Source organism: Oryzias latipes, chromosome 3 (assembly GCF_002234675.1).
Source record: "Oryzias latipes chromosome 3, ASM223467v1".
Taxonomy (NCBI): domain Eukaryota; kingdom Metazoa; phylum Chordata; class Actinopteri; order Beloniformes; family Adrianichthyidae; genus Oryzias; species Oryzias latipes.
Genome location: NC_019861.2, coordinates 36,663,928 through 36,688,744, shown reverse-complemented (window position 1 = coordinate 36,688,744; position 24,817 = coordinate 36,663,928). Strand labels below are relative to the sequence as shown.

Here is a 24,817-nt window from a genome sequence, read left to right as displayed (position 1 = left end):
GAGGTACTCGTCAGGGGCTGTGGGCACCCTTCTCGGGTGGGGCCCTGCGTTGGGCCCTCCCCCTCAGTACTTTTACTGATTCTAGGAACCACAAGCAGTCCTGCATTTAGTGAGTGAAGTGTCCTGTTTGGGTGGTAAGGGACTATGAGGTTGTTAATGTAGGACGGGGCCATGCCATGTAAGGCCTTATAGGTTAACAGGAGGATCTTGAACTGGATTCTAGAATCAACTGGGATCCAATAAAGTGAAACCAACACAGGAGTGATGTGATCTCTTCTGCTAGTTCCAGCTAACAATCTAGCTGCTGCGTTCTGAACAAGCTGGAGACTTCTTAAGGAACTCTTAGGACACGCTGCTAACATCTTTTAACTTTTTAACTTGTCCTGTCCAACAGCTGGACAGGCAGATGAGAACTGAGGGCCTCTTGTGTTGGACATATTTTATTTTAACAACAGGGGTTATTAATCTTCAGACAAACCAAAGGTATGTCTGAATAAACCCCTTTTATAGAGGCCAGACTTTATTAATTTCAATCATGTTTGAAAATCTTTGGTGTTGGACCGGACGGAAAAGGAAAGGAGGGAAGAAGAGAGAGGGATGTCAGAGAGAGGGGGGGTAGGAGGGTGATAATAGGAGGGGGGGTAAGACCATGAAGCAGCATAGAGAAGCAAGTTTACTGGTTGTTTATCATTACGGTAAGGTTCAGATGTATTACAAATCTCAAAGGGCGGGGCCTGTCCACACACACACTCAAATGTTATAAACACACCTGCTAGCTGCAAAAATGTCCACATGTCAACATGTACACAATACAGATAGTGTTCACACGCATACTTATGCCTTAAAACCAACTAGTGTGAAATATTTCATTCATTCAATCATGCAAACTATTAGTGCAAAGGTGAGCTAACACCTGTGCTCAGGTGAGTGTTTATGTTCTTCTAAAATGGATGATGGAATGTGAAAAAAGGGAGGGGGAGTGCCCATCCATTCCCACACCAAGACCCCCGCCGCAGCAGCAACGGCAGACAGAACCCCCCAACACCATATGGCAGCAGGGAGAGAACAACCGCCCCCCGGGCGCCCACATCTGCCACCCAGGCCAGGGCCAGCAGGACTACTGCGAGGCCCCCAGAGCCAGAGAGCAGGGAGGCATGGGGGGAAAGAGAGTGCCGCCCCAGCCCAACCAGGAGAGCAGCCCCCCCCCCGCTGCGCCGGGAGAGCCCAACGCAGGACCCCACCCGAGAAGGGTGCCCACAGCCCAAGACGCCAGGTATGAGCCAGGACCCCCCAAGGGAGACCCACTCCGCATTCCAGGCAGCCACCCACCCGGCCCACGGTTGGTCCAGGGTGGAGCAAGGTAGGGGCCAGCCGCCCATGCCCAGGATGGGAGCACCCCGGGGAAAAGGGGGGCCCACAAGGGGTGTTGTAAACATGGCCCGACCAGGCTAGGCCACAGTTGGAAATTTGGCAGGGTCCAGCGGTCAGAGGCAAGGACCAGAACCCACCCCCCAGGGACACGGACACCCCCGGCTCAGGTGTAATGTGAACCCCCTCCCCGTGCTGAGAGAGGACCGCCGGGCCCAGGGAAACCGGCACCCAGGGGACACGCCCGCCGTGGCCAAGGGCCCCGTACCCCACACCAGGGAAGGGGTAGGGGACAGATGGTCCTAGGTCTCACCTTCCTTGCAAAATGTGTGTGCGTGTGTGTGTATTTGTGAGGGTGTGTGTGCATGTGTGTGTGTGTTTATGTTGGAATGTATATTTTGAGGGGGGAGGGGTGTGTGTACTAAGGGAGGTGCAGTTAAAATTGGCGGGTAGGGCACAAAGGGGACATCTCCTGATTACTCACAGTGACGTCCCCTCACCCTCTCCACCAAGGGGCCCGTAATGTGTAAGGTGCGGTTAAAGGGTGCTAGGAGGACATCTACTGCTTGCTGGCAGTGATGTCCAAGCACCCCCCCTACAAAGGGCCCTACATGTCTAAGGTAAAAATAAAACTGAAAGAAGGGGGGCCCACTCCATACGGCAACCATGGGAGGGGGACCACTGCCAAGTACCCCCCCCCCCCCCCCCCCCCAAGGTGCAACGCAGGCTAAAACCCCCACCCCTCAAGGGGGTAGGTTGGTAGACTGTCCCCCGGTGGTCAAGCAGCTGTCCCCCACCCTACCCCCAGCATAGGGGCCAGGTCCCCCCAGCCCAGGGGCCCCACCCCCGGAGGCGCCGACACCCCAGGCCCAGCACCACCCACCCCACACAGAGAGAGAAGAACCAGAAAGCAATCTGGTCAGGCCTGGACGGGACCGAGGCAGCCAACCGGCCGGGGCAACCGCCGATTACCTCAGCGGAGACCCCAACCCGTCAACCCCCCCCAAGTCCTGTACCAATAGTGGGCCCCCCTCCCCCACAGAACGCCCCCCCACAGGACAGGGCCGACAAGCCCCCCCCCCCACCCCCCCTTCCTCGCTTCTCTTCTCTTGATCATTATTCATCATTTAGTTCTCCATGCCTCTGTTTGGTGCAGTGATTCATGTATTGTCCCTCTTTCCCCGTCCTGGGGAGCGGGAGTGCTTCCAAATTCCAGTTGGCTCATACATGATCCTGTTCCTGACCGTGTACCTCGTCTCTGCTGCTGCTCCTACACCTGACCTGGCTGGATGAAGCTCGTTTGCTGGACTCAAAATATGTAGTTGTAGATTTAGATAAGTTAATTCTTCTCTATGAGTTCTGGTAAATCACCTGTCCGTCCTGGGGGAGGATCCCTCCTTCATGTGGGCACCCCTGAGGTTTCTTCATTTTTTTCCGGAATCTGTTTTCTTTTTAGAAGTTTTTCCTTACCGCGAAGGGGGGTCTAAGGGCAGGGATGTCCAGTTTAGCTTAGTCAGTTTGTTATTTCAATTGAGTATTTTACTATTGAATTCTATGTATTCATAATCTTTTTGATTTTTTGTTTAACTTTTTCAATTAACTATACGAAAGCCCATTGAGACGACTGTTGCTCTGAATTTGGGCTATACAAGTAAAATTGAATTGAATTGAATGGTGAAATCCCAGAAGTAGGATTATAAATGTTTTAAAGCTGTAAAACTCCTATTAAAAAAAAAACCTGGACTGTTCGCCAGTCTGTCGCAGGGCCACAATCACACACATTCACTCTGACAGTCTCACCTAGGAACAATTTTTCTCTTGTTTAAATTCTAAAAGTTCAAACTTTCATAGACAATTTTGTAAAATGAAAACAAATATCTGATTCCAATCAAAGATTTTTGTAGATCTGAAGAGCTGTGCATTTCTCTACATGGCATGGGGGAGATTGATTAACAAGGTCTTCAGCCAATCAGGATACAGGACAGAGTGTGATACCTGAAAAAAAAGAATAAAAAGAAAAATAGACTTATAGGACCACCTCTCTCTGACCCTTCAATTATCTATAAAAAAAGCTAAATAAATTATGGAAATTAAACTCACACCTACTTAATAACCCTGAAACTGTTGCTAAGATGTAGGAGATTTACCTAGTTTTTGTGAGCTTCTAAATTGTGATTATTCTGCTGTTGTGTTGCAGATGCTGTTGATCATTGGACTTGTTCCTGCTTTTGTGGTGTTTCGAGTCACGGTCCGTCCCCAGCTGCTTGAAAGTACGTGGCAATTCATAAAAGAGAACGCCAACACCTTGGTTTCAATCTTTGGAGCTGTGCTGCACACCATCGCCATCCAGATCATGAATAGGGTTTGTATCCACTCACAATCAGGTCAAAGATTTCTTATCTTCACTATAAACTTCAATGAATGACCAACCAAATGGATTTAATTTACCTTTTGTGGACTTAGACTCTCTAATTCCTTCCTGCAGGTCAACAGATTGGTGTCACTAAAACTGTCTGAATTAGGTGAGATCCAACAGCTACACAACATTAGAACCAAGAATGTGTTTGTCATCATGAAGAATTTTGATCGTTTGTGACACTCATCATAATAATTCCTTCAGACGTATATTTATATATAAATGTATTTGTGTTTATATATATATAAATAAATAAAAACGGGGCTGCACGGTGGTGCAGCGGTTAGCGCCCTTGCCTCACAGCAAGAAGGTCCCCAGTTTGAGTCCCGGCTGGGGGACCCGAAACAGGACACCAATGGGGGACCCGTTCTCTCTCTAGCTTCCTCCCACCGTCCAAACACATGCTTCATATCTTCATTGGTTATTCTAAATTGTCCATAGGTGTGAGTGTGAACGGGTGTGTGATTGTGGCCCTGCAACCAACTACCGACCCTGTCCAGGGTGTCCACTGCCTCCACCCACAAGTGGCCAGGATAGGCTCCAGCAGCATCACATTTCGCTATTTATTTACGTATTTATTTATTGTACCCCCCTCTCCACATACTATTATTATATTTGTTTTTTTATGCCATTCTTTTTATTGTTATTTTACCTATGATACTTAAGGTAATGTTTTATTCATTTTACCAATTTACTTTTTAATTTGTAATATTGTGATATTTCTTTTTATTTAATTACAATCTTTAATTTGATGTTTCTTACTCCAGTGTTTTCTCTTGGGGATCCATTGTTCTGGGGCACTACCAGCTTCGCCTGTAGGGGGTGCTGTTGCTGCGGTCCTCGTTCTCATCCAATCCTCCGTTATCCATTCATACAATCAAGAATCAAAACTTAGGATAATTAGACATATTACTAAATATTGCTTGAAAAGGATTGGAAGGAATCAAACTTACATAATCCCATCCCCCGTTATACTTTAACCATATTATTACACGATTTATCATTATCTGGTTCATCTGGTTTATCAGACAGAATAAGGAAACCTGAAGTATCAATAAATCACATGACAAAGATGAATTACTTAAAATGTTATGGAAAAAATAACTTTTAGAAATCAACATGGCAAATGCAGATAATTTATCCAAAATAAATGCAGATTATGTTACTCATAAAAGTCATTGATATGATTAATAAAAATAATACTATATCAGTAAAATAAAAGAAAAAACTGTTTCAAGAAATTTACTTAGCAAAATTTGATCAAGTATCAAAAGTTAAAATATGTGCAGGATTATGTTACATTAGGAAAATTCATGAGTCAATTTTTCAATTTTTGGAGCAAGTGAAACAATATCATTAGAAATCAATAAATTTAACAATGTTCAACAATTGATTAATCATTTAATATAAAATAAAGGTTTAGGGCCCAAAATAAGGTTTTGTGAAGCAAGAGGTTTACTAGAGCACTTGCAGAGCAAAGTGGGTTTTAGTGGTGCTGTGCCGCGCGCTACGGGAAGCATCAAGGGTCGCTCAATACCACTTGCAGCTTTAATTATCTCTTGTTCTCAGATCATCAGATTCTTTTTCTTTTTTTCCCCAGACAAATCAAAGTCCCGTTCTGACAGAGAGAAAACCTTCACCATCATAATGTTCACCTTCCAGTTCTTCACCATGTTCTCCTCTCTCTTCTACATTGCCTTCTTCCTCGGCAGGTATGACTCCGCCTTTTGATGTCATCATAGTGAGAAGATAAAATCATTAACAAAACCAATACCAAGAATCACCGTTATTTTTAAGGAAATAAAGAAAAGATCGTTTTAACCATTAACAGCAAACATGTCACTGCATGGTGACCCTACCATAACTCTTCATTCACCATTTACATGATACACGTGAATCCGGTGATTCTGGCTCGAAGAAATGCTTTTCTTATCTGCTTTGCACCGTTATGCAACACATTACTAAGGTGAAGTGTGGCTAACAGTGCAAAGTTGCTTTTCTCTACAGTAGTCAAAACAATGTAAATACAGGCGCTAAAGCTCTGGTGTTAAAGGGTTGAACTTGTCTTAGAATACATAAAGAAACTGTAATCCCATCTGCAGAAACATTACAAACTTCAAAAACTAACTAACCTCAATATGAGTAAAAAGATAAAATTCCTGCACAGAACAGAGCTAAGATATTTTTTTAAAAATTGGTTAAGTAGATTATCAAATTATTTATCAATATTTTCTAAAATGTAACAAAATGACTATAAATATTTAAAATTTATTTCCTAAATATGTTAAAAGCAAAAAAACAGCAAAACAATTGCTAACGTTTAAAATGAATTGTAAGGATTTCAAAGAAATATACAGTACAGACCCAAAGTTTTGACACACCTTTCTATTGATTTTAAGACCTAAGGGCTCTAGGAGGTTCATACTGATATAAAAGAAGGACTAAGGCCATGAACACTATTAAAAGAATCTTAAAATCAATCCTGACAGGGACAGCTGACAGGGAGCCAGTGCAAAGATTTTAAGATCGGTGTAATGTGCTCCTTCTTCCTGGTTCTCGTTAAAAGCCATGCAGCAGAGTTCTGGACTAGCTGCACGCGATTGAGAGGGGTTTTCTTTACACCAGAAAGGAGGGCATTACAATAATCTACACTTGATGTAATAAAAGCATGGATTAAGATTTCAGCACTGGCTCTAGAGAGAAAGGGTCTCACTCAGGCGATATTCCTCAGATGGTAAAATGCAGATTTAGTTAGTTGGTTCACATGTTGGTGAAAGCTCAGATCTGCATCTGGAATCACACCGAGGTTCCTTACTGTGTCACGTGTAGTCATAGAGTTGGTTGACAGATAAGATTGGCCCCTATCTCTCTCAGCTTCAGAATTGATAACCAAGACTTCACATTTTTGTCTTTGACTTTTTGTCTGCGATGAACTTTGAGAAATAGTCTTGCCTTTGAAAGTGAGTGAACATTTAAGAGTTCCAGATTCAGTTCGATTGATTTATTGCTGTGACTGGATTGGTGGTGATTGGACGAGTTCTGGATGTGCACTGTTTTAAGATTAATATTGGTACTGTTACGTTTATTAAAGTAAATAGATAATTTGGATATAATGGATGGTATGGTGGAGATGACAAGTGGTGCTGATGGTTTGTTGGATATCTGGATGGGGGGTCTGGAGGAGGGGACAGAGTTTTGTTGTGATACTGCAGATATTGGTTCTTGGGGAGTATTGGGAGTTAATAGTCAGTCCTCTTTAAAACAATGCACTGTGTTTTGGATATTAACAGTTATAATATTGGTTCCGAAATGGCTGGGGTGAAGACCGTCAGGTTGATAAAAAGAAGGGCGTTTTCAAAAAAGATTAAAATTATCAATAAAACCAAACCTAAACTTGCAAGAGACAGACAGCAACCAGGTGTTTAGGAAGAGGATCCTGCTGAATCTAGTGGATCCTCGAGAGAGTGTGGGGATGGGTCCAGAAATGAGGACAGCTTTCCCAGTGCTTTTTAAAAAGAAAAAGAGGTCCAGAAAATCCAGTTTTGTTCCCTCTGATTGCTTCAGTGTGGTGTTTAGTCCTAACCTGAACAATAATCAGGGTGATGGTAGATGGGAGGAAAAGCAGAAGGTCTGGGAGTTTTTGGAGAATGTCCATCACTTTGGCTCCTGGAAAACATCTGGTAACTGGCCGAGTCAATAACCTGACCTGAATTTTGTTGAGCAAACGTTTCACTTGCTGAAGACAAAACTGAAGGGAAAATCGCCCCAAGAACAAGCAGGATCTAAAAAGACCAAAGATAGCTGATTTGCAATTCTAATAAATATAGTAGAGTGTATTAAAAAAACAAAGGTCAAGCAGTACTCTTTGGTCAGGGGAAAGCTGAGGCAGTCCGGCTTTGTTTTCTGGTCGGTTTCGTAACAAGGACGTTTCTCCTGGGTTGGTTGTCGGCCCTCCACAGGATAGTTGGACAGTGGGGGTGCCACCTTAAAGCATTCCGACAAGCTGAGACCAGAAAATATGGAAGACCCTTGTTTTTTTGGTCGGCTCTACGCACCGGGAAGGGACATCGCCCCCCCTGCAAGAGCCTTGATGATGATGATGATGATGATGATGATGATGATGATGATGATGATGAGTAAAAAAAAACAATTCAGGCACAGCGTATTTATTGCTCCAAAATGCAGAATATTGTTGGATTTTAAGTTTCTAAACTAAAAACAAAACAAGAGCACCGCACTGCTGCCACTGGGAAAAGAAAACTTCAAAGTAAAGTGTCAGTGAAGCTTCTCTTTATCAAAGTAAAACTATATTGTTTTTACAAGTTGATGAAAAAGGAGACTAATGTTTAGTTTACTGAATCAAGTACTGAAATAAATGATTCTGCTTTAAAAAAAATCTAAGATTTTTATAAAAGTACATTATATTATTTTAATTTTCATACATCCAGTAAGAATACATACATATAGCAGTCGTACAAACATATGATAGTAAAAGCAAAGAATCTGTGTTTTATCTGTGAATCGTTGATCTTGATTCATGAATCAAATTGCATTGTCATGTATGATGTAGGTAAGAACCCAAAGTCAATAAAGTTAGGACTTGTTTGTTTTAAGGTTTCTGCACCCTCAAATCTGTTGTTTGATCTATTATTATGGCCCGCAGCAGTCATAGACTGCAAGGACCATATTGTAACTGGTACGAGGGTCGAACACTCAAAAAGTCCAAAACGTCAAAAAAACGCGTCAAAACGCCAAAAACTGGGGTCAAAAGTCGCCCAAAGCACACAACGAGACGACAATTGTGTAACGCAACAAAAATACACACACACACGCACAACACCCCCACACAAACGACAAATTTGTAGTCGCAAAAATGATGACAAAAACACAAAAAAGCCTCAAAAAGCCCTCAAAGAACGGGTTTAAAGCCAAAAAGACATGCCCAGCCTATAGTAAAAGACAGGCCGCATTGAAATACATAGGCCACCTGACTGCAAAAACTTCTATATTGTTTCTGCTTTGTTTCATTATTATTATTATTATTATGGCCCGCAGCAGTCATAGACTGCAAGGACCATATTGTAACTGGTACGAGGGTCGAACACTCAAAAAGTCCAGAACGTCAAAAAAACGCGTCAAAACGCCAAAAAATGGGGTCAAAAGTCGCCCAAAGCACAAAACGACACGACAATTGTGTAACGCAACAAAAATACACACACACACGCACAACACCATCGCATAAACGTTAGAATTGTAGTCGCAAAAATGACGACAAAAACACAAAAAAGCCCAAAAAAGCCCTCAAAAGACGGGTTTAAAGCCAAACAGACATGCCCAGCCTATAGTAAAAGACAGGCCGCATTGAAATACATAGGCCACCTGACTGCAAAAACTTCTATATTGTTTCTGCTTCGTTTATTATTCCCGTTTCTAACGGATCCGTTGATCGCAAATTTGACCCCCGCCACATACCCGAAAACTCACCAAAATTTGCACACATCTGGGATAAATTGAAAATGAATTTTCGGCAAAGAGAACGTCACCCCCCCCACGACGATGACATCACGGCGAGCGTTCCCGTAAAAAAAATGAATGGGCCGAAAATCGCTTATGGGGCCAAAAAAAAATATTTTGGAATACAGTTACGAAACCAAAACACGCGTGTTGGAGATATCCCAAAGAAGATTTGAAATCATTATGGGATGGCCACACGACCTACAGCTTGGCGGCCATTTTGTGGCGAACTCAGAGAAATGGCGATTTTCGTGTTTTTTGACAATATGGGAAAACGACACTTTTGTTTATGCGATTGTCACAAAATTGCACACACATGCCAAGACCCTGATTCTACAATAACCAAAGAAGTTTCGTTGACCTTTGACCTTGGGAAGGGGCGGCCATCTTGAATTTTCATAAAAAAGCACCTTTAGTAACGTATACAAACGAAAACTCGTCCTAGGGATTTTTATCGATCTTTTTGAAACTTCTCAGGCATCAATGGCAAGCTACTGTGGACAAAATGTTGGAATTAGAAGTTGTAGAATTTGAAACACGTGCGCGTGGCGAATTCGCAACCGTCGCCATTTTAGCTAGCTCGCACATATTTTATCGGAATAGCCTGAAACTGAAATATGCGATACCCTGGCCCACACTGAACAAAACGATGTCACATACGACAAAATCGATAAAGGAATGTGGCCGTGATAAACAAAAAACCGTCGCAAAAAAAAGTGCTGACTCGGCAAAAAAATTTTTTTTCGGATTTTATTTTTAAGAATCGGCTAACGAAACCCAGATAACTTTGTCGGGTATATCCAAAGAAAGTTTTGAAATCATTACGTGATGGCGACACGACCTACGGTTTGGCGGCCATTTTGTGCCAAAATCTGCCATTTTGCGTTTTTCGCGTTTTTACATGATATGGAAAAATGAACTTTTTTTCGAGCGATTTTCACGAAATTTGACACGCATGTCCCTAGCGTAAGTCTACAATCACCTCTGGAGTTTCGTCGACCTTTGACCTCGGGAAAAGGCGGCCATCTTGAATTTTCAATAAAAAACACCTTAACCACCAGATTCAAACGTAAACTTGTCGTTGGAATTTTCTTCGATCGTCTCAAAACTTTTTGGGCATCAATGGCAAGCTACTGTGTAAAAAATGTTGGAATTAGAAGTTGTAGATTTTGAACGGCGTGCGCGTGGCAAGCTAGCAAAGTGGCGCACTGTTATAACTCCCATGCATTTCAATACAATACAGTGAAAATTGAATGTATGCATTAATGCCTGAAACTGAATACATTGAAAAACACTGGATATGGACATATAAGGAATGTGGGCGTGGTTAGCATTAAACCACTGTTGCTAAGGACAACAAAAAGTTTACTTTTACCGATTTGTCCGAAACTGACGTCAATCTGTTCGTCATCCCGAGGGGACCAAAACATAAAATGGTTGCTATGGAGATAAAATCAACAGAAAAGCCGCCATTTTGGAAAAAGTGGGTTTTTTATCAACTTATGACACATAGCTCTCACCAATGGAGGAATGTGTTTTTCTGAGTCAGTTGATGATGCAGATCGCTATGCTAGCACTTTTAGCTATGTTAGCATAACTAGCATAGTTAGCATAATTAGCATTTTAGCTAATGTGTTTTTCTGAGTCAATTGATGATAATGATTGCTATGCTAGCACTTTTAGCCACATTAGCATAGCTAGCATAGTTAGCATAATTAGCATTTTAGGTAATGTATTTTCTGAGTCAATTGATGATGCTGATCACAATGCTAGCACTTTTAGCCACTTTAGCATAGTTAGCATTGTTAGCATAATTAGCAAATCCAGCCTTGACTAGCTTTTAATTTGCGGGCTGTGAGGGCAGAGGTGGTGCGTAGAGTTGGGCGTGGAAGGCGGGTTGCGTCTGCGGGCCATACAACGCCGCTTGCGGCTTTAATTATTATGGCCCGCAGCAGTCATAGACTGCAAGGACCATATTGTAACTGCTACGAGGGTCGAACACTCAAAAAGGTCCAAAACGTCAAAAAAACGCGTCAAAACGCCAAAAAATGGGGTCAAAAGTCGCCCAAAGCACAAAACGACACGACAATTGTGTAACGCAACAAAAATACACACACACACGCACAACACCAACGCACAAACGTCAAAATTGTAGTCGCAAAAATGACGACAAAAACCCAAAAAAGCCCAAAAAAGCCCTCAAAAGACGGGTTTAAAGCCAAAAAGACATGCCCAGCCTATAGTAAAAGACAGGCCGCATTGAAATACATAGGCCACCTGACTGCAAAAACTTCTATATTGTTTCTGCTTTGTTTCATTATTACGTTTCTTCTTTCTTACGGATCCGTTGATCGCAAATTTGACCCCCGCCACATACCCGAAAACTCACCAAAATTGCCACACAGCTGGGATAAATTGAAAATGAATTTTCGGCAAAGAGAACGTCACCCACCCCATGACGATGACATCACGGCGAGCGTTCCCGTAAAAAAAATGAATGGGCCGAAAATCGCTTATGGGGCCAAAAAAAAAAATTTCAAATTAGAGCAACGAAACTAAAACACGCGTGTTGGAGATATCCCAAAGAACTTATGAAATCATTATGGGATGGCCACACGACCTACGGCTTGGCGGCCATTTTGTGGCGAACTCAGAGAAATGGCGATTTTCGTGTTTTTTGACAATATGGGAAAACGACACTTTTGTTTATGCGATTGTCACGAAATTGCACACACATGCCAAGACCCTGATTCTACAATAACCAAAGAAGTTTCGTTGACCTTTGACCTTGGGAAGGGGCGGCCATCTTGAATTTTCATAAAAAAGCACCTTTAGTAACGTATACAAACGAAAACTCGTCCTAGGGATTTTTATCGATCTTTTTGAAACTTCTCAGGCATCAATGGCAAGCTACTGTGGACAAAATGTTGGAATTAGAAGTTGTAGAATTTGAAACGCGTGCGCGTGGCGAATTCGCAACCGTCGCCATTTTAGCTAGCTCGCACATATTTTATCGGAATAGCCTGAAACTGAAATATGCGATACCCTGGCCCACACTGAACAAAACGATGTCACATACGACAAAATCGATAAAGGAATGTGGCCGTGGTAAACAAAAAACCGTCGCAAAAAAAAGTGCTGACTCGGCAAAAAAAATTTTTTTCGGATTTTATTTTTAAGAATCGGCTAACGAAACCCAGATAACTTTGTCGGGTATAACCAAAGAAAGTTTTGAAATCATTACGTGATGGCCACACGACCTACGGTTTGGCGGCCATTTTGTGCCAAAATCTGCCATTTTGAGTTATTCGCATTTTTACACGATATGGAAAAATGAACTTTTTTTCGAGCGACTTTCACGAAATTTGACTCGCATGTCCCTAGCGTAAGTCTACAATCACCTTTGGAGTTTCGTCGACCTTTGACCTCGGGAAAAGGCGGCCATCTTGAATTTTCTATATAAAACACCTTAACCACCAGATTCAAACGTAAACTTGTCGTTGGAATTTTCTTCGGTCGTCTCAAAACTTTTTGGGCATCAATGGCAAGCTACTGTGTAAAAAATGTTGGAATTAGAAGTTGTAGATTTTGAACGGCGTGCGCGTGGCAAGCTAGCAAAGTGGCGCACTGTTATAACTCCCATGCATTTCAATACAATACAGTGAAAATTGAATGCATGCATTCATGCCTGAAACTGAATACATTGAAAAACACTGGATATGGACATATAAGGAATGTGGGCGTGGTTAGCATAAAACCACTGTTGCTAAGGACGACAAAAAGTTTACTTTTACCGATTTGTCCGAAACTGACGTCAATCTGTTCGTCCTCCCGAGGGGACCAAAACATAAAATGGTTGCTATGGAGATAAAATCAACAGAAAAGCCGCCATTTTGGAAAAAGAGGGCTTTTTAGCAACTTATGACATATAACTCTCACCAATGGAGGAATGTGTTTTTCTGAGTCAGTTGATGATGCTGATCGCTATGCTAGCAATTTTAGCCACATTAGCATAGCTAGCATAGTTAGCATAATTAGCATTTTAGGAAATGTGTTTTTTTGAGTCAGTTGATGATGCTGATCGCTATGCTAGCACTTTTAGCTATTTTAGCATAGCTAGCATAGTTAGCATAATTAGCACTTTAGGTAATGTGTTTTTCTGAGTCAGTTGAAGATGCTGATTGCTATGCTAGCACTTTTAGCCACATTAGCATAGTTAGCATAGTTAGCATAATTAGCATTTTAGGTAATGTGTGTTTCTGAGTCAGTTGATTATGCTGATCACTATGCTAGCACTTTTAGCCACATTAGCATAGCTAGCATAGTTAGCATAATTAGAATTTTAGGTAATGTGTTTTTCTGAGTCAGTTGATGATGCTAATCGCAATGCTAGCTCATTTAGGCACATTAGCATAGCTGGCATAGTAAGCATAATTACCATTTTAGGAAATGTGTTTTTCTGAGAGAGTTGATTATGCAGATCGCTATGCTAGGACTTTTAGTCACATTAGCATAGTTAGCATAGTTAGCATTATTAGCAAATCCAGCCTTGATTAGCTTTTAATTTGTGGGCGGTGAGGGCGGAGAGGGCCGCGGTAGTGCGTAGAGTTGGGCGTGGAAGGCGGGTTGCGTCTGCGGGCCATACAACGCCGCTTGCGGCTTTAATTATTACGTTTCTTCTTTCTTACGGATCCGTTGATCGCAAATTTGACCCCCGCCACATACCCGAAAACTCACCAAAATTGCCACACAGCTGGGATAAATTGAAAATGAATTTTCGGCAAAGAGAACGTCACCCCCCCCACGATGATGACATCACGGCGAGCGTCCCCGTAAAAAAAATGAATGGGCCGAAAATCGTTTATGGGGCCAAAAAAAAATATTTTGAAATACAGTTACGAAACCAAAACACATGTGTTGGAGATATCCCAAAGATGTTATGAAATCATTATGGGATGGCCACACAACCTACGGCTTGGCGGCCATTTTGTGGCGAACTCAGAGAAATGGCGATTTTCGTGTTTTTTCACAATATGGGAAAACGACACTTTTGTTCAAGCGATTTTCACGAAATTGCAGACACATGCCACAAACACGATTGTACAACTACCAAAGAAGTTTTTTTGACCTTTGACCTTGGGAATGGGCGGCCATCTTGAATTTTCATAAAAAAGCACCTTTAGTAAGGTATTCAAACGAAAACTCGTCCTAGGAATTTTCATCGATCTTTTTGAAACTTCTTGGGCATCAATGGCAATCAATTGTGGACAAAATGTTGGAATTAGAAGTTGTAGATTTTGAAACGCGTGCGCGTGGCGAATTCGCAACCGTCGCCATTTTAGCTAGCTTGCACATATTTTATCGGAATGTCGTGAAAATGAAATATACGATTCCCTGGCCCACACTGAACAAAACGATGTCAGATACGACAAAATCGATAAAGGAATGTGGCCGTGGTAAACAAAAAACGATCGCAAAAAAAAGTGCTGACTCGGCTAAAAAAAAAAAATTCGGATTTTTTTTTTTTGAATCAGATAGCGAAACCCAGATAACTTTGTCTGGTATATCCAAATAAAGTTTTGAAATCATTACGTGATGGCGACACGACCTACGGTTTGGCGGCCATTATGTACCAAAATCGGCCATTTTGATTTTTTCGCGTTTTTACACAATATGGAAAAAGGAACTTTTTTTTGAGCGATTTTCACGAAATTTGACACGCATGTCCGTAGCATAAGTCTACAATTACCTCTGGAGTTTCGTCGACCTTTGACCTCGGGAAAAGGCGGCCATCTTGAATTTTCTATAAAAAACACCTTTGCCACTGGATTCAAACGTAAACTTGTCGTTGGAATTTTTATCGATCGTCTCGAAACTTTTTGGTCATCAATGGCAAGCTACTGTGGAAAAAATGTTGGAATTAGAAGTTGTAGATTTTGAACGGCGTGCGCGTGGCAAGCTAGCAAAGTGGCGCACTGTTATAACTCCCATGCATTTCAATACTAAACAGTGAAAATTGAATGCATGCATTAATGCCTGGAACTGAATACATTGAAAAACACTGGATATGGACATATAAGGAATGTGGGCGTGGTTAGCATAAAACCACTGTTGCTAAGGACGACAAAAAGTTTACTTTTACCGATTTGTCCAAAACTGACGTCAATCTGTTCGTCTTCTCAAGGGGACCAAATCATAAAATGGTTGCTATGGAGATAAAATAAACAAAAAAGCCGCCATTTTGGAAAAAGTGGGTTTTTTATCAACTTATGGCATATAGCTCTAACCAATGGAGGAATGTGTTTTTCTGAGTCAGTTGATGATGCCGATCGCTATGCTAGCACTTTTAGCCACATTAGCATAGCTAGCATAGTTAGCATAATTAGCATTTTAGGTAATGTGTTTTTCTGAGTCAGTTGATGATGCTGATCGCTATGCTAGCACTTTTAGCTATGTTAGCATAACTAGCATAGTTAGCATAATTAGCATTTTAGGTAATGTGTTTTTCTGAGTCAGTTGATGATGCTGATCGCTATGCTAGCACTTTTAGCCATATTAGCATAGTTAGCATTGTTAGCATAATTAGCATTTTAGGTAATGTGTTCTTCTGAGTCAGTTAAAGATGCTGATCGCTATGCTAGCACTTTTAGCCATATTAGCATAGCTAGCATAGTTAGCATAATTAGCATTTTAGGTAATGTGTTTTTCTGAGTCAGTTGATGATGCTGATCGCTATGCTAGCACTTTTAGCCACATTAGCATAGCTAGCATAGTTAGCATAATTAGCATTTTAGGTAATGTGTTTTTCTGAGTCAGTTGATGGTGCTGATCGCTATGCTAGCACTTTTAGCCACATTAGCATAGCTAGCATAGTTAGCATAATTAGCATTTTAGGTAATGTGTTTTTCTGAGTCAGTTGATGATGCTGATCGCTATGCTAGCAATTTTAGCCACATTAGCATAGCTAGCATAGTTAGCATAATTAGCATATGCAGTTTTGACTAGTCATTATCAAAAGTGGGCGGTGAGGGCGGTGAGGGTGGTGGTGCGTAGAGTTGGGCGTGGAAGGCGGGTTGCGTCTGCGGGCCATACAACGCCGCTTGCGGCTTTAATTTGTGTTTGTTTTTAGAGATCTGCACCTTGAATTTAATTTATGTCATTTATTCTGCCAGTGAAACTAATTGCACGACAAATGCTGATGACAGGAAATAATGTCCAAGTTTTAACAAAATAATGTTTATATGACGACAGGATAAATGGCTATCCTGGAAACTATTCCCGCATCGCTGGATACAGACTGGAGGAGGTAAGAGGACTAAGTTCCACCCATCTTCCTCCGCTCATCCGGGACCGGGTCGCGGGGGCTTGTCCTTGGTCTTTCCCGGGCCTCCGTCCAGTGGGACATGCCCAGAACACCTCTCCAGGGAGGAGGCATCCGGACTAGATGCCCGAGCCACCTCAACTGGCTCCTTTCGATGTGGAGGAGAAGCGGTTCTATTTCGAGCTCTCCACGGGTGGCTGAGCTTTCCCCCTATCTCTAAGGGGGCGCCCAGCCCCCCTACAGAGGAAGCTCATTTCAGCCGCTTGTATTGTATTCCTGAATACAATACAAGCAGCTGAGGACTAAGTTTGCACAGAAATTCAAACTGCATTATGTTAACTTTTGTGTTTTTCACAGTGCCACCCCAGCGGCTGTTTGTCAGATCTCTTCATCCAGATGAGTGTCATCATGACCCTATCACAGTTTATCCGCAATATTTCTGAGGTCACCATCCCGTAAGTGATCCCTCCCAACTCCTTCAGTCTAACCTCTTTCAGATGAAAACAGGGTTGGTTTCTTTGTGTTCATCTCTTACAGCTGGTTGAACAACCAGTGGAAAGAAAAGACAACAAAGGAAATAAATTGTTTTTGTAAAATCTCCATTCCGTAAGTGTTCCCCTCCAACTCCTTAATTCTGACCTCTTTTAGAAAAAACAAGGTTGGGTTCTTTTTGTTCATCTTTTACAGCTGGCCAAAGAACTGCTGTGGAAAGGGCAAAAAAGTACCAAAAGATAAACATCAGGATTGTTGGAAGGAGCGATGTGATGACTGCTTGGGAAAATATTGGAAGAAAAACTACGAGCTGACTGACACGGATGAATACAGTCTGTTCTATGAGATCCTGAAGATGGGTGAGTCCACTTAAGTCCCAGGCTGTACAGTCATTGTATCTTTGAGCAGATATTTTAACCCCACATTTCCACGGAGGACAAACATGACATCATTAAAATAAGCTTTATTAAATAAAAATACATTTAAAACAATATCCTCTACTTTTTAGCTGAAAAATACATTTAAAAAACGGAATTTCCTTATTTACTTTTTGATTTCCTGTTTTTTCATTTTTAATAAAAGTATTTATTTTTGAGTATTGGGTTACCATTTAATCAATACCAACATTTTCGGTGATTAACCACATTACTGAGAGCAAAATGAAACAATTTAGACCAATGTATATGAATAAAACATTTTATTTTTTAAAGCCACTGAACCACTGGATTGGCAGACAGGCGTGGTGGTTCCCCTCTTTAAGAGCGGGGACCGGAGGGTGTGTTTCAACTACTGGGGAATTACACTCCTCAGCCTCCCTGGGAAAGTCTATGCCAGGGTCTGGAGAAGATAGTCCATCCGATAGTCGAACCTCAGATTCAGGAACAACAGTGCAGTTTCCGTCCTGGTTATTGGACCAACTCTATACCCTCTTTAGGGTGCTGGAGGGTTTTTGGGAGTTTGCTCATCCAGTCCATATGTATGTTGTGGATTTGGAAAAGGTTTTCCACCCCGTCCCCCGTGGTATCCTGTAGAGGCTGCTGGGGAGCCTTACTGAAGGTTGTCCGGTCTCTGTATGACTGGAGCAATAGCTTGGTTTGCAAAGCTGGCAGGAAGTCAGACCTGTTCCTGGTCCACGATGGACTCTGGCAGGGCTGCCCTTTATCACCGATTCTGTTTATAGTTTTCATGGACAGAATTTCTAGGCGCAGCCAGGCGCTAGAGGGGGTCTGGTTTGGGGAACCACGGGATTTCCCCTCTGCTCTTTGCAAATAATGTTGTCCTGTTCATTTCATCGAGCCAGGACCTCCAGTGTGCATTGGGGTGGTTTGCGGCAGAGTGTGAAGCACGGATAAATCTGAGGGCATGGTTCTCAACCAGGGAAAGCTAGTTTGCCATCTCTCGGTGGGTGGAGTGTCCCTGCCCCAGGTGGAGGAGTTTAAATACTTTGGGGTTTTGTTCACAAGTGAGGGAAGACCGGAGCATGAGATTGACAGGCTGATGTGGTCACTGTATCAGTCCGTTGTGGTGAAGAGAGCTGAGCCAAAAAGCAAAGCTCACAATTTACCGATCGATCTTCGTTTCAATACTCACTTATGGTCATGAGCTATGGGTCATGACCGAAAGAACGAGGTCCCGAATACAAGTGGCTGAAATGAACTTCCTCCGTAGGGTGGTGGGGCGCTCCCTTAGAGATAGGGTGAGAAGCTCGGTCACCCGAGGAGAGCTTGGAGCAGAACCGCTTCTCCTCCACATTGAAAGGAGCCAATTGAGGTGGCTCGGGCATCTAGTCCGGATGCCTCCTGGACGTCTCCCGGGGAGGTGTTCCAGGCATGTCCCACTGGGCAGAGGCCCCGGGGAAGATCCAGGACACGCTGGAGAGACTAAATCTCTCAGGTGGCCTGGGAACACCTCGGGGGTCCCCCCAGAGGAGCTGGAGGAAGTGACCGGGGCGAGGGAAGTCTGGGCATCTCTACTTAGACTGCTGCCCCCGCAACACGATCCCGGATAAGTGAAGGAAGATGGATGGATGGATGGATGGATGGATGGATGGATGGATGGATGGATGGATGGATGGATGGATGGATGGATGGATGGATGGATGGATGGATGGATGGATGGATTTTTAAAAGCAGTTAGACCACTCGCAAATAAAAGGATAGTAGTATTTGCTTCTGTCTCCAAACTTGACAAGTCATGATCTGAGAAACAAAAATCACATCCATCCATTTATCTTTTTTTAACACAATAACTACAAACAACTGTTTTTTCTTTTATCAGGGAACAGCAGGAGCCCCCATGTTCAGTGTCACGCCCCCAAGAGTGATAAAAGATTAAACAAATAAAAACGAAATTCACAGAGATTTTTGTGACTCATCCCAGTCAGTGAGGGTAACCAATGCTGAAGGATGGTCTTAGTTTCTGGGGGGTGTTACAGAGGAGAAAGTTAAACTACCCCGACTTTAACCCTGAACTCTTGCATACGTCAGGCTAAACGTACTTACTCTGCATATGTCGGTTCCAAAGCACCGGGTCCATGTTCATGCGATCAGCAACATCAATTCACTCAGAAAATACATTGCCTAAAAGCATCATATTGGTAAGAGCTACATGTGATAAGTTGATAGAAGATCCACTTTTTTTCTAAATTTCTATTGATATTGACTTTTTATGTTATTTTTTACCAGACACGCTTTGTGTTTTTTACATAACTTACATGTTTCGCCTGAATCACTTCCGCCTTCGTCAGGGTCGTCATCAGGTGGTAGTGTGTGACGTCTTTAAAAACAGATGATTGTGACTGAGGCGGAGTCACCTGTCAAACTTTGACAAGTGACTCCGCCCCTTGATGTAGTTTTTTGCTGGAGGATGTTGCTCCAGGTATGAGAGAGCAGGAAGGCCCCCTCATCCCTGTTCATGGAAGTGTGTGCTCGCTTTTGGATCTTCACCGCCTCCATGATCCATCTGAGGTGTCTGTTGTCTTCAGTGCGGAGGACTTTGGCCTTTTGCCAGTCCAGGATCTGGTTTTCCTGCCACCATTGGTCAGTTAAGGCTGATTTCATGTTTTCTTGTACTGCCTGTTTTCGTCTGGCTCTTGTTAGTATTTTATTTGTTTCCTTTTTGCATTCTTTTGATGTTCTGTTTTCGTTATGATGAAAGTGCGTCCTGTTTCTCTGTTATGTTTTGTTGCAATTTGCAGGTGTGACATGGTATTTCATAAATGAAACCACTGGTTCACCCAAAAGAGTGGGTGAACCAGTAGTTGCCTGAGTTTTTCTACAGTTCCTTGTATTTACCCACCAGCTGATGACGACTCTGATGAAGGCGGAAGTGATTCCGCCAAAACATGTCAGTCTCGGATGACTCGGAAAAAGTAAACATTTGGATGTCCTCAGCAATGGAGGTTGTTTGCTAACCATGCCCACATGTTCAGTTCCAGCCATAGATGCATGGATTCAATTTTTACAGTATTCCATTGAAAAACATGTGAGTAATAAGAGTACGCCACTATTGCAAGCTGCCCACGCAGACGCCATTTAAATTCTACAACTCATTGCAATATTTTTGATTCAAACTCCTTTTAAATAGTAGAATGGTTAAAATAGGTGAAAAATTGTAGGAGTTAAGTGCCAAAAAATGGAGGAAGATACTATTATAATAAATAAATCAAAATATATACAGAGAAACAGGAACACAATGGGTTGAATGCTATACATTCAAGCATTTCACCAATTATAAAGTGTGGATTTGCACTATGGAGCTTGTGTTTAGTTATTATGACTCTGACTTAAACTTCAGCACTTACAACATTATTTAGCACCAGCGCTTTGGTCATCACCCCCTTCCTTTTGACTCACAGAGAAAAAAAGAAACATTACAGGCTGAATAACTTGGCAAAATCGAGTAAAACACCTAGACAACAGAACACATTTGGACAACAACCCACACTTAAACCTCCGTCCATCTACACAGGCATAGGGAATGGTATCCCACAATCCCTTGCGGTGCAGATCTAACAGCAGCACCAAAGTTACACCTACTTAATTGAAATAATTTGAATGAAAGTAAAAAAAAAAGTCTGACAACTACTAGGGGGGGAAAAAAATTGATTCGGCAATATATCGCAATACGTCATTTGGCAATACTTGTATCGATTCAAAATGCTGCCAGATCGATATTTATTTAATTATTTCTGAGCGTCCTTCAGCGTCTGACTCTTGTTGTCCACTTCACCCTCCGACCGCTAGTTGGCAGCAGAGAACACGGGGCCTCTTAGAGCAGCTCTACTCTGCACAAGACAACAGGAAGACTGCAGCCATAGGCAGCTTGTTCTGTTGTTATGAGACATGAACTATTTAGTTTTACGTGGAATGGATACCAAACAGAAACTCTGTGCCATGTTGCTGCCAGTAAGATATAAAAACGTGGATTGTTGTGCTTTTTAGCGGCTCAGATAAATAAGATAGACAATGAAGCACGGCAGCAGCTAATAGGCTAATGCGCTTAGCATCTGCTAACATGCTAGCAAAGCGGGCTAAAGTTCTGCAGAACCTCAAAGCAATGGATTCTAGTTTAGGGACCTGATGGATCAGAGGGATGTGTACAACGCTCTGAAAAAGGCTGACATTGTGGTGATCAGCTTTACCAGTTTACTTCCGTGTGTGGGAAGCGTGGCTGAAGGTGCAACAGAGCAGATATGTAAACAAAGCCCCTTTTTTTGTCACATTAAAGCAATTTTCTTTCATTATGTCATGCTGCCTCAAGTTGAACGTTTCGCTGCGCGAAGACTTCTCCTTTCTTTTCTCTCGTCTTTCCGACCGTGGTCAGAAGCGCAGGGGAGATTTCCTTCAGGGCTGAAAGGGAATTCTCCTTCGGGGTTCACTTCCCGTTCGAAACCCTCAACCTCCAGAGCGGATTAAGAATGACTCCCAAGACAGTTATTCTGGGAACGACACCTTCTCTTTATTTTACTAAGTGCTCCATCCTCCGAACACACATTATATCCCACGCACACACTTCCGCTCCGTGCTTAACCCCCCCCCCCCCCCCATCTGCACCTGCACTCGCCCCTCCCCTTCTCTCTCGTAGCTCGCACCCCGCTCAGCACACACACACACTGCAACACTACCCCCACCCTGGATGGCAATGAACAATTCCAATCCAGCAGAGTTTGATAACTGGCACACAATCCCATATTTGTAGGATTGAAAACAATTGAGGCAGTAGTGTCCCTTGTAAACAAAAACATTACTAAACTAGAACGTGAGATTGCCTGTTAACCTTATGCAAAATTAACAGAAAAAAAACTGCACAGGCATGAATAGGGGAAGCACTGCTATTATTACTATTATTGCCTTTTTTTTTCAATTCAAGAATAATGTGGTTCCTTAATGGACAATACAACTTATAACTGTACTGAAGTCCCAAGAAATGGTAACTATAAAGTCAGCACAACTGCAGGATGTTGCTCACTCTGTCATCCAGTCACCATACCAGTCAGGACTCCTGCGCTGACGTTTCGGTCGCTGTTCCTGAAGGCTTAATCTGGGTGACTCCCCAATCCCACCCCCACCTTGATCACGTTTCACATGGGAAGGAGGGGATGGAAGAGACCCGACCACCATGGGATCAGCTGTAGCCAGAAACTGCGATTGGGAGCAGCTGGAGTCATTGGCGGTGACAGCAGAAAAGAGATCGTGCAGGCCGAGGTCCTGTTCCTCTGGATCTCCTTCCACAGCTGGTGGGGAAACCTCTGCAGGTGACCAGTGTTGCACCTGGCTCTGAACCCACGAAGCGTTCAGGGGTTCACGACTGCGATAGTGCTTCAGCTGGTCATGATGAACAACTTTTGCTTTGGATCTGGGGTTCTTCTGAATCCTGTAGACCAGATCATCCAGTTGTCCGAGAACGAAGAAAGGTCCTTCATAGGAGGGTAGGAACTTTTTGACTTTGTTCTGGACACAACGTGCCCCTTTTATGAGGTACCACACCTCATCTCCAACTTTGTATTGTGTGTGGCAGGCATTTTTGTCATACTGTCTTTTTGCACGCGTGACTGACTCACCCAGAGCCTCTTGAGTGATTTGATGAGCCAGTTCCAGCCGCTGGCGCATTTGTTGCACATACTCCGGGGCTGAGGGTTCATTGTCAGAGTCCGGGGGCAGACCAGCAACCAGGTCTATTGATTCACTTATTTCACGTCCGAACATTATGAAGTTTGGTGTGAAACCTGTTACACAGTGCTTGGTCGGCCTGTATGCCATGACTGCATATGGGATCATCAAATCCCAATCCCAGTGGCAACGTTCGGCTGTTGAGGCTAGGATATTTTGAAGGGTTGCATTAAACCTTTCAACTTGGCCATCAGACTGGGGTCTGAATGGTGTTCTATGAGTTTTGTCTATGCCAAACAAATGGCACATTTCTTGAAAAACTTCAGATTCAAAATTACGTCCTTGGTCACTATGCATGAAATACAGCATCCCATAGCGACACACCCATTCCGAGGCAACCACTTGAGCCACCGTGACTGCTTTTTCATCAGGAATAGGAAAAGCTTCAGTCCATTTTGTAAAATATTCTTGGATGACGAGGACATATCGATTTTTCCGATCAGTCTCGTTTAGTGGTCCCATAATGTCTAGTGCAATGCGTTCCATAGGAGCTCCCACCCTGACAGTTCCCATGGGAGCTTGTGGCGTCTTCTGGGGTCTAGCCCTACATGCACAGCTGGTACAGGTCCGGCACCACAGAGCCACATCTTCTCTCATATGGTACCAGTAGTACCTGCTTTGCAGCCTCGCCACGGTACGTTCAATGCCAAAATGTCCCCCAACTGGCCCCTCATGCATCTGCCGCGTGACATCAGGCTGCAGCTTGCGTGGTAGGACTATCTGTGGATAGAACTGGGTGTCATTCAGACAGTAGAAACGTCAGACTAAGATTCCGTCCTTGAAATACAATCTTTTCCACTGGCACCAATAAGTTTTAGTGGCTGGGCTGTGTGGGGAAACTGCAGTCCAAGAAGGGCGCTCAGTGTTGGCCTCCAACCATGCTCGAATCGGGGCAATATCTGGATCAGCGGCTTGGGCTTCACGAAGCTCTTTCATGGTCCAGCCATGAAACAGTGTGGTTTCACTGGTATTTGCAGCATAGATTGTTGCTTTCTGTTTCACAATGTCTGTTATTGACTTTCCGTTTCCACTTACCCCCACCGGACTCACAGTTGGGGTGGTTTCTGAACATCTCTCTACCCCCACCAGACTCAACGACAGGGATCTGGAGTCGGAGTCTATGTCATTCTGAATCGTCTTATGGTTCATCATTCCAGGCTGGGGGGAGCAGTCCTGCAGATTTTTTCGTCTGGCTCTTGTTGCAGATGACGGCAGGGTGTACGGGAGAGACTGTCAGCATTAGTGTTCAAGCGACCCGACCGATGAATGATCTCAAAGTCATACTCGGCTAGCTTCTCCAACCACCGGGCTAGCTGACCTTCTGGTTCTTTCATCCGTGTTAGCCAGCGTAGACTGCTGTGGTCAGTATGTACTTTGAACGGCCGCCCAAGGAGGTACTGCCGGAAATGTGACGTGAACTCAACAATTGCCAGAAGCTCCCTTCTGGTTGTGCAGTAGTTCTGTTCGGTTTTGGCTAGTTTGCGGCTACCATAGGCCAACACACGTTCAGCACCATCTTGGACTTGAGAAAGGATT

At 43.2% G+C, this 24,817-nt stretch overlaps 1 protein-coding gene across 3 annotated transcripts in view; it reads left to right on the top strand.

Annotated features, from left to right (window-relative positions):
* The window catches only part of LOC105357636, a 315,534-nt gene that overhangs the window by 254,738 nt on the left and 35,979 nt on the right, over positions 1-24,817 (top strand). For all 3 annotated transcript variants that reach the window (XM_023953741.1, XM_023953739.1, XM_023953740.1), the window contains 7 exons: positions 3,566-3,730; positions 3,854-3,890; positions 5,385-5,496; positions 16,550-16,604; positions 16,977-17,074; positions 17,157-17,225; positions 17,307-17,470. In XM_023953741.1, the coding sequence (XP_023809509.1) occupies positions 3,566-3,730; positions 3,854-3,890; positions 5,385-5,496; positions 16,550-16,604; positions 16,977-17,074; positions 17,157-17,225; positions 17,307-17,470 (700 nt within the window). The remainder of the gene's footprint in view (positions 1-3,565; positions 3,731-3,853; positions 3,891-5,384; positions 5,497-16,549; positions 16,605-16,976; positions 17,075-17,156; positions 17,226-17,306; positions 17,471-24,817) is intronic.